At 34.7% G+C, this 10,233-nt stretch overlaps 1 protein-coding gene and 1 long non-coding RNA gene across 2 annotated transcripts; both read right to left on the reverse strand.

Moving 5' to 3' along the window:
• Positions 1-1,900: 1,900 nt before the first annotated feature.
• Positions 1,901-2,364, reverse strand: LOC128291559 (probable calcium-binding protein CML46). Its single transcript, XM_053026728.1, has 2 exons — positions 2,030-2,364; positions 1,901-1,979 (listed from the first exon to the last, which is right to left on the reverse strand). Exons 1-2 carry the CDS (start codon positions 2,362-2,364, stop codon positions 1,901-1,903), a joined length of 414 nt encoding a protein of 137 aa, XP_052882688.1.
• A 1,333-nt stretch (positions 2,365-3,697) lies between these two features.
• Positions 3,698-4,544, reverse strand: LOC108478687 (uncharacterized). The gene is made up of 2 exons (XR_001870329.2): positions 4,295-4,544; positions 3,698-4,003 (listed from the first exon to the last, which is right to left on the reverse strand). It is a non-coding gene; the product is annotated as an uncharacterized LOC108478687 (long non-coding RNA).
• Positions 4,545-10,233: the final 5,689 nt, after the last annotated feature.

The following is a 10,233-nucleotide window of genomic DNA, read 5'->3' on the forward strand; positions in this document are numbered from 1 at the left end:
AAGCAACGAACCCAATTTAATAAATTGTTTATTTTCAAAATTTCTAAATGAAAAAGAACTTGAAATCCAAACTTTTTAAAATAAATTTCAGATCTAAACTGCAGAGAACACTAAAATTTCAACCTTAAAACAACTAAAAGAAATTAACTTTTCTGAAATCTTTAAAGAAATCAACAAGATTATATCCCCTTATAATAAAGTCAAAGAATAGTGTGCTAGAATATATATATACATGAAAGGTTTACCCAAACACCAAAGCTGAGCAAATTCTTTCCTAATATAAGTTGAGCTGACCAATGCTCATGACTGCAAACAAAGTTCTAGAAAAGCATGACTGTGGGACGAACAATAGTGAACCACATATTTATTCACTTGCACTACATGTCCTTCAATGCTATATCGACACCATTATTCCTCAAATTCAACAATCTAAAGGTTTCCTCTACTATTCTTAAAACACCTAAAGCAGAAACCAAACCTGAGAACACAATGAATACCTTGTAGTTAGATGCATGCATAACCCTGGTTTCAAATTTAGAAATTGATTCGTCAAGTTTGTCAAGTTTTAAAGTCTATGGAAATTCAGTGAAGATCTCAGTCAGTTTATTGTCTTCCATTGCTGAAGCCACAGTTTTTCGATCCAGATATTATCCGTATGTGCAAAACTTTGACACTAGCACATGGTTAAGAAATCTTGCCCATGTAAAGAAATTTGGTGTGAATTCTTGGTTTTCCCAGGTAGATTTATTTCTTAGTATTCCTTCATTATTGTTCTGTTTTTTTATTGAAATATTGATTGTTTAACGAAATTCTCATGCCCTTCTTTTGTTCTTGGTATGTGAAAGTTTCTTGCTAGAGAATATGAGGTGAACAACAATGGATGGAAAATATTCGAAAATCTAAAGGTATTTGCTTGGTTTGGTCCATTGGAAAAAGAGTGTGATCTCATTGCACTAATTGACTTCTTGGTTCATTGCCCTTCCCTAGAGAAGATTGTAATAGATGTGAGTTCTGTGTTTCCTAAATTTAAACGGTATTAAAAGAGAATACTGTTGATGTATGTGGAGGATGACATGGGGGAGATGTCCTAAAACCCAGTCATTACAATGTTATTTTACAGTTTCACCTGTCTCCCACCATCACCTCAATAACATTCTTACATCACAATTGAAATCCTTGATCTACAACACTAATTCTCATACATGTTGATGGATTTGCAGTTCAGATTTTCCTTTTGGGAAGAGGCTGGTGAGCATAGACCACCTTTTGCTTTGGAGCGTCCGTTTGTTGAGAACAGGGGAGATGGGCAACCAACAGTTGGATTTCTGGATAATGTGAAGAAAATTATCATACATCACTTCTTTGGCTATAAAAGTGAGATTGAATTTATCAAGCATCTAATGCAGAAGGCAGTTGTTCTTGAGACTTTATCATTAACTTACCGTAGGCTTGAATTCAACCCTGAATCCTTTAGTCGTGGATATACTAGTTGCCCTCCTAAAGAGTTGGTTCAAGAAGAGATTTTTAGCTTGTCTACAGCTTCCTCTAATGTTCATATATCGTTTCATCATACTTACCACAAGTTAGGATTCTAGAAGCATCCATTGAATAAATAATTTTCATTGATTTGATTGTAAATTGTTGATGTCTGCAATTGCAAGCTATTTTTTTTATTAGAAAGTATCAACTACTTCTTCCCAGTTTTCAGGTTTATTAGTTTCTCGGTTTCTAATCACATTTACCCCCAAAAAAAGAAAGCAAAATCAACTATATATAAAACAATATATAATATTTAATGATTAAAAAAAAAAGAACAAAGAAACTGATTCAGCAAAAACTGTCCTCCATGAATTTTACAAATTCCTGAAAATCTATTCTGCCATCACCATCGTCATCAAAGTTATTGATCATGTTGTTGCAGTTTTCCAGCTTTAAACCTTGTTTCAACCCCAAAACACACAGAACTCTCTGCAATTCCTCTGCATCAATAAACCCATCTTTATTTACATCAAAAACATTAAAAGCTTACTTCACTTCTTCCAAGCTTGGCTCTTTTTCAAACAATCTTGAAATCTCCTCACAACCGTATGATTCATTCAACTGTTCTTCACTTTCTTGGCTGCAAAAAATCCCCAGGTTCCCCATCAAAATCTCCACTTCTTTTCTGCATAATCTCTCACCACCAGATAAAACTTCCTTGCTTGAAAACCCAGATTTCTGGTTCTTCAGGTCCCAACCTGAAGTCTGGGATTGTGGAGAAAATGACCAATATCTTGAGACATAGCTTTTAACGGTGTAATAGCACGAAAAACCATGGAACAATAGTAACATATTGTAGTTTGAGTTTGCAGATGATGTTTCCATTGAAGCAAGTAGATTGGCTATGTAATTGGCTAAAGAATATGGGTTTATTTTTCTATGTTGAAAGAATGATATTGAAGAGAAAAGAAAAGAAAAGAAAAGAAATTGATTGAATTGTGAGGTCTTGGGCGGGGTATTTAAAAGGCATGGAAAACCCTGCTAAGTTTTCAGAGGCGGTTTGATTTGAAAAGGGAAATTGCCTGTATGGTTCAACCCATGAAGATTGACCGCCACCATGAAATAAAATAAGAAAAGAATGGGTCTTTTTCTTTTCAGATACATTAAAGCCTGTATAATATAATTACAAGCATGAAAGTGTAAATCAATAGAGGTGGTAAAAGAGAGGAAATTTCGAATATCCTGCATTATGGGAGTAGCTAGAAATGTTTGGTCAACTTGTACCTTGTCTTGGTTCGCTTAGGCTTTTCTATTCCTAATTCATCCAAATAAATTAATTATTTATAAAAATATTCAAATGTAAAATTTCTTATGAAAATGATTTATTTTTTGCAATACATGCTGGTGTTGACCATCTTACCATCTGCACTATCCTTCTTCATCCCGTAATCATTGCCTTGTCTGGTAGATAAAAATTGTTTTTTTAATGTCTATATTAATATGTATTTTTTTTTAAATACATTTAAAAGATACGTGTATTTCGGGATTAAAAAAAAGAAAAATATATTTTAATAAGTGTCGGCGTTTACATTATCGGCATCAATTTAAATTTTTAAAGAAAAATATTATTTTTCTTTTTTTGTTGTCGGCATTCTCTTTACCAAGATCGATGTGGTTTTTGAAAAAAAATTCGAAGTAATCTAATTATCGATACCGATGAAAAGAAGAGAAGAAACTAAGGAAAAATAAAAGGAAAGGAAGACGAGAAAAAACAAGATAAATGCACGAAATTAAATTGCGTGAAAGCCATTAATTCCATTAATTAAGCCGTTGAAAAGGCAATTGAAAAGTTTAAAAAGTTTGAATTAATTACATTGCATGGAAACTATTCTGAGACTAATGAGACTAATTGTTGTTTTGGCTCTGTAGGAAATTTTAAAACTTTTAAATTTTTTTAAAAAATAATTAATTTTTTTTTTCACTTACTTATATACTTGAACTTTTAAAATATATAAAAATACTTTCAATTTTTTTGAAAAAGTAAGTCCCTGCTTTTTTTTTTGCACTCAAATAGGTATTTAAACTTTTAAAATGTATCAAAAAATCCTTAAACTTTTTCAAAAAAAAAAAAAATTAAGCCCTAATAGCAAGATAAATTCGTATTTTTAATATATTTATTTTTGGCTAATTATCAAATAAAATATTATTAAATTTGAGATTTTCTTATCAAGAATGAAGTTGGTATGCTGAATTCAAACTCTTACAAAAAAAAAGGCTGTAGGATCAAATTTATGCCCGGGCCCAAAGCTCCCAAACCCAAGACCCATTTACATCTAAAACACAGGCCCAAAAATAAACCTAAACAAGGCCCAAACAAACAGAAACCTAAAGCTGTTGCTTTAGCTCTCGCGTCGCACGCCTCTCACCAACGTCCCACTCCACCATCCACCGCACCTCCGAGACGTGCGCTACCAGCAGTCCCTCTTTGTCACGCCTCGTGCTTCCGAGATATCCGCAACAACACCTGTAACAGGAAACAAACAGATAGCAACCAATAGAAGATTTTATTTGCTTTTCTAGGCTATAAAAGCCATTCTAAACAATGTAAAGCGATCGTTTTTTTTTTTACTACAAAAATCAGAGAGAAATATACAAAAACAGCAAGTTTTGAGTAAAAGCTTTCATACATTCGAATAGAATAAGGTGGTTACAATCTTTTCTTTTAGTTTTTTAATCTTTAGAGCTTTTTGTGGATTTATCTTATATTTTTGAAAAACAGAGTTTAAAAAATAAAAAGATTTTAGGAGGGCCTTACCTGGTTTCCGACGGTCGCCGATGAGCGCGCAGGGGAAGGGAAACGCTGCGATAATGGGCGCTGCGCCCTAGCAGAAGGAGAAAGGGGGCCGAACCCCTTGGTTTTCTTTTTTGAATTCGGCAGAATGGGATTAAAGAAATGGGGGGTTTCTTTAATTTTAGTGTTAGTGGCAGACAGTCAACTTTTTTGGTTTTAATTACAAAGACAGTGGACCATTTAAGTTTTTTGGGGCTTATGGCGCACCTAGTCCCTCGTTTGCGTGTGGCCACTAGATTGAGTCCTTTTATGCTACTTTTTTGTTTTTTAAAAATTGGCCCCAAATATTTGCGCACCTCTTCATTTTAGTCCTGTATTAAATGCTGTACATTGGGCAAAAGAAAATTTTCCATTTTTAGTCCCCCTAGTTCACATGCGCGTCCAACGTGGTCCCCCTAACCTTTTTTAATTCCGATTTTGGCCTAAAAACTCCCATTTTAATTTCAATTAAGCCCCATTTTGATTATTTAAATACTTTTAACATAAAATTAATTGTTTTTTGTTTGTAATATTTATTATTTTTATTCCATTATATCCTACTGGTTTTTAGTTTTTCTATCCCACTATTTATTATATTGTTTTATACTATTACCTATTATACTTATTATATTATTATTATTATTATTATTTTAAAATTTTGTTTTATATCATTTTATTTAACTTAATCAATTTGAGTTGTTTCACATTATTATATTATTTACTTATTTACATATTTGTTATATGCTTATTATATATGTATATTTTAAAAGTAAAACTAATTATTTTATGTATAAATTTTATTATATTTATTATATTATCATTATATTAATTTTTTAAAAAAATCATTTTTGTACTCTTTATCTTAAATATTTATATATATATATATATATATATGTATATATATTATTAAAGGTTAATAATTTTAAATATAGATTGTTATTCTTACTATATTTTGCTTGTTATACTTTATTTATTTTTACTATTTACTACTACTACTTTTTTATTATGATATTTTTATTTATTTATTTTATATATACCATTGTTCTTATCGGTCACTATTTTTATATTAAACTATTATTATTTATTATTTTACACTACTACTAATTTACTATAATTATTATCTTTTTTTTACTTGCATCACTATATCTAACATTGATGGCTGTCGATTCCACCAATATAAACCTACACCTAGTTTGCAAATTAAAGCAGTATAGGGAGTAGGGTCGATCCCACAGAGATTGGAATTACTTAAAATTGTTTGTTTCTTGACCAGATTAGTGTCTGGAAAGTTGTCGTGCCCGCGACGTTTAGGGGGGAAATAAAATATGAAACACGAAATAAATACAAGAAAACGTAAAAAGTAAAAAGTAAAAGATGAAATAAAAATAAAAGATGAAATAAAATAAATAACAAAATAATTTAAAGGAAAATCAATAAAACTTAGCTCAAACCTTAAGCACGAGTTTTCCTGTCTTGACCGTTCCTCGAAATTAGGTGAACTCCTCTTTTTCGATAAGCTAGTTATAGCTACCAAGGGCGCCTCGGACACCAACTCTTCCTTGTGTAAATTAGTTATGGAGCGTCCAATAACTAACCCTTACCGATCGAACAACCTACTGAAGCGTTCGTGATTTAGAACTCCGCGACTTTGCGTTCTAGAAGAGCCTAGCTCGAACCAATGCCCTCAAACATTGAGACATTTAAATCCGGTTACTACTTCCCTTGACGGAACAAACAGCAATCCCCACTTGGCACGCCAATGTGTTCACGGAAGACCAATTAGACAATCGATCCTTTTGGAATTCCAAGCATGACGTCTAGCCACACTAACTCAAGCAGCGTCTTTTTGACTTAGTATTGACTTGATTTTGTGAGTTGACAAAGTCATACTCTTAATCCGGAGAAATAATAAATATCGAAAGTTGGGAGTTAAACATTTCGGGTTCAGTAACTCACGGGTATTTTGACGGGGTTAACACCGGCTTAAAGCTGAAAGGGGTTTAGTGTGGCATGAATTTAATCATGCTTGAAGGTTATGGAAATGATAGAAATTATATGAAAAAGGTAGTGGAAATGGATAGGAAAAATTGCAAAGAGAATTAGACAAATTTTGTAAAAAGAAGACAAAATAATCTAATGCTCAATTGAATTAAGAAAAAGAAAACAAAGTGGATAATGGAATTCCAAAATGAAATAGGAATGTAAAGACAATTGATTAATGGATGATTTTCTAATAACTAAAACCCCCTATTTATATAGATAGGGTTTACTAAAAATAGCTTAAGAAAATTAATATAAAATCTAAAATAATAATAATTAAAAATAAATAAAATTAAAATAAACTTAAAATAGAATTTCCTATTTTTGGGTTTTACAAAGTCAAATTTATGACTAGTCCTTGGCTTGCTCCATCTTTTCGCTTTGGCCCATTCTAATAATTTTCTTGAATTTGGCCCTTTTCACTTGCTTTTGATCAATTGCATCCCGACAAGAATTAAATCATAAAAACACTTAATTAGCGAGATTCAGGTTCATCAATAAACCAAATTAGGCACAAAAAATGCAATTTGACATGTTTATCAAATCCCCCCTACTTAGCTCATGCTTGCCCTCAAGCATGTTGTTCTTTCAAACATTAGAATCAATTCCACAATTTATTAAAAATCGAGCCCCTTTTCCATATCCTTAATCAATGCAAACAACATAGGCAAAAAGAAATAAATGTTCAAAATATACATTTTAATCAACAAGTGTCATAAAATTGAAATATGTCAACTAAACAATTTCGCTAAATTGAGATTGAATCCCATAATTTGCATGGCATTATTAATTAACTATGCATCAGAAAATTAATAGACAAGATCAAACCTTTTTACGCGAACTAGGATGACAACCCAAGCACCCTATCCCGGTTACTCAGTTCAAACAGTCTTTATTTATTATGTATTATTTTTTCTTTTTTTTCTTTTTTTTTTTTAATTTTATGGGGTGTTCAGCTAGCGGAATGTTTGTAAGTTATCGACTTGTCACTCGAACCTTTTTACGCGAGACAAGATGACAACCCAAGCACCCTGCCTCGGTTACTTAATTCGGTCACGTTTTCGAAACTTTATTCATATCCTAAACCTTTATTAATTTATTTATGCACAAGCAAACATATTTTATTCAATCAATCAATTCATGCAAAAAAATTCTAGCTACATATACCAATTTTAAAACCTAAATGTCGACCAATCTATATACTTAAACATTTAATTCGAAATTTGCCCAATTGCTTAAATCGACTAAGTATGAGGTTTTAAGGCTCAAATGTTGAATAAATTGTCGAAAGAATTCATCATAAGATTGAACACATGCAAAAGAGAAAGACATGCAGCAAAAATTAACATATCAATCCAACCCCCCCACTTAAACTATGCTTGTCCTCAAGCATGTAAAATAAAGTCAGCAGCTCAAAATAAATTAAAAATGAAAAAGTTCAGAACACTCCCCGTGTATTTTAATGAAATCATTGGTGTTGAGCGTCGGGACTTTGCAGGATATTGAGGATGGTGGCGATTTGTGTTTCCATTGTTTCAAGTCTAGCTTCGATTCGACTTAAACGGGCCTCCACAGTCAAAGGGTGTTCCTCTTGCTCTCTCGTATTAGTGTGCGGATGTTTGTGAAAAACTCTATTTTCCCGAGCAGCTCGTGTACCTAGAGGAACAAAATAACACGAAGTAGGGGTACTGGCAAGCAATCCCATAGAATCCAAACAATGTTTATCTAGGTGGTCCATACGATATGCACATGTGAAGGTTGCGAAATCAATTTCAGACTCAAAAAGTCGAGAGGCTAAATTTGAAATGAATGATCCAAGTATAAGTGGATGGTTGTAACTCAAAACGGCATGAAAATTTCGTACAAACCAATATCCTAAATTAACTTTAGTACCCAAATGCATGCACCAGAAAAAGAACAGTTCAGTCTTAGTCAAAGCAGCTGATGCGTCATTTCTACCTGAAAAACAAAATGCTAAAAATTGGTGTATGTATTTTAAAGCAGGCTCGTGCACCCATAAATCTTTTGTAGTCTTTAGATTATAAAATTGGTCAGAATTAGTTAAAACCCGATAAACATGCTGAGCATCGAAGTCATTGAGAACATCTAAAAGAGCAGAATGATAGGCATCGGATTGAATGTCATTAGCGTTGATGAAACCCATGGCAATGTTAAATTCTGAAACAGACATCTGAAAGTCTTTTCCAAGCAAACGAAAGCACACTATATTTTGTGTTTCAACAGTTTGTAATACATTTATATTGAAGCTAAATGTGGTATAAAACTCATATACTAATTCATAATATGCATCACAAGTAATATTAGCAAATAGAGTCCAACCAATAGCATCAAAATAATGGAGCACTGCATCATGAATATCTAGAAGTTCAAGAGTAGGGAAATCATTTGCTTACAGACCGGAAGCGAGCGTTGTCGAATGGCGTTGTATCGTGTTTGCTGTTCCGATGTCGAAAACTCTAGAAATCCTTGCAAACGACTATCGGTAAGAATAACATTTGCTCGACTACGTCTGTTGCGTTGATTTGCTCGGGGTGGTCAAACGTGCTCGTTAGGCGAGTCGGGTGGGAGATTTCGTTCAGCAGCTTCAGTACTGTTGTGCAGGGGCGTCGATGGCTCACGTGTCGACTGTCGATGACTTTGGGTTGGGCGTTGAGAGACTTGTTCAACAACGGTGGGTGTAGGCTCGACATGGACGTTAGAAGTTTCGACTTCCTCTAGACTGCCCGAAGTGCTTGTGTCGGTCGGGGTTAGACTTTGTCATCGGCGGGCTCTTGGTTGAGCGACCGTTCATCTCGGAGGAGGTGGAGAAGTGTCGTCGTCGGCTAACTCAACGATAGGAGGCGCGAAAAATCGGTGTCGATTTCGGTTGAGTGAAGCCGGTATGTTATCAGCCGTTTGGTTGCGAGTGCGAACCATGGTCTCAGTCGTAGCGTCCAAAATTGACGTTTCAGAAGGTTATGGCGGTGACGAGTTACGGTGGCGCACGGTAGTGAGGATGGCGGCAACGATGGCGGTGAGGACGGGTGGTGCATTTTTGGCTGATTTTTTAGATGGTGATGGTGGGGGTGTCGGTTTTGATGATGGGTGATGGGTTGGGTGTTTCAAAGAGAAGAAAAAGAAAAATAATAACAAGAAGAATAAAAATGGGGGTTAGGGGGCAATGTGCGGCGGCGCACGGCGGTGGGGGTTCTGGTCGGCGACGATAGTGCGACGTGGTCATTGGGGACTTGTTCGGCTATGGTTCGGCGGTGGAAAAGGCGTCAGACGACATAGGTAAATTGGAGAGGAAAAGAAAAGAAAAGAAAGTGGAGGTGGCGTGGACGTGTGGTCGACGGTGGCGCGGAACGAGGTCGACGGTGGCGCGGCACGAGGTGGGGTGTAGAGAGGTGTGACGATGGTGACGATTGGCTGGCGAAAGGAGTGATGGCGGTGGTCGAGGTGGCTAGGGTGATTGAGGTTGGGTTTTGTTTGAGTGAAGATGAAGAAGATGAGAAGAATTTGGAAAATTAGGGATTTTGGGTGTTTAAATTTTTATTTTTGTTATTTTTTTTAATTGGGTTATTTTAGATTGGGTGGGGTAATTGGGTATGGTGTTGGCTATTGGGCCAATCATAGGTATTGGGTTTATATAGGTATTGGGTTGATGATTTAATTGGGTTTGGGTTGATGGATATTGGGCTGTTGGGTGGGTAGTTGGGGTGGTTTATTTGGGTTTGAAGGAAATGGAAATTGGGTTTGGTGTTTGGGTATGTGGTAAATGGGTTTGGGTAAGAATTTTAGTGGATGATGGTTTTTTTTTTTTTTAGGAATATCACCACATTAGCAAGTCGTGCCCACGCCACCTTCATTACTCGTCTTTTTGA

The sequence above is a fragment of the Gossypium arboreum genome, chromosome 4, assembly GCF_025698485.1.
Source record: "Gossypium arboreum isolate Shixiya-1 chromosome 4, ASM2569848v2, whole genome shotgun sequence".
Taxonomy (NCBI): domain Eukaryota; kingdom Viridiplantae; phylum Streptophyta; class Magnoliopsida; order Malvales; family Malvaceae; genus Gossypium; species Gossypium arboreum.

Coding starts and splice junctions, on each gene's coding strand:
- LOC128291559 (XM_053026728.1), bottom strand. CDS start 2,364: ATGGAAACATCATCTGCAAACTCAAACTACAATATGTTACTATTGTTC. Junction 1,980..2,029: donor CCAAGCTTGGAAGAAGTGAA/GTAAGCTTTTAA, acceptor TTATTGATGCAG/AGGAATTGCAGAGAGTTCTG.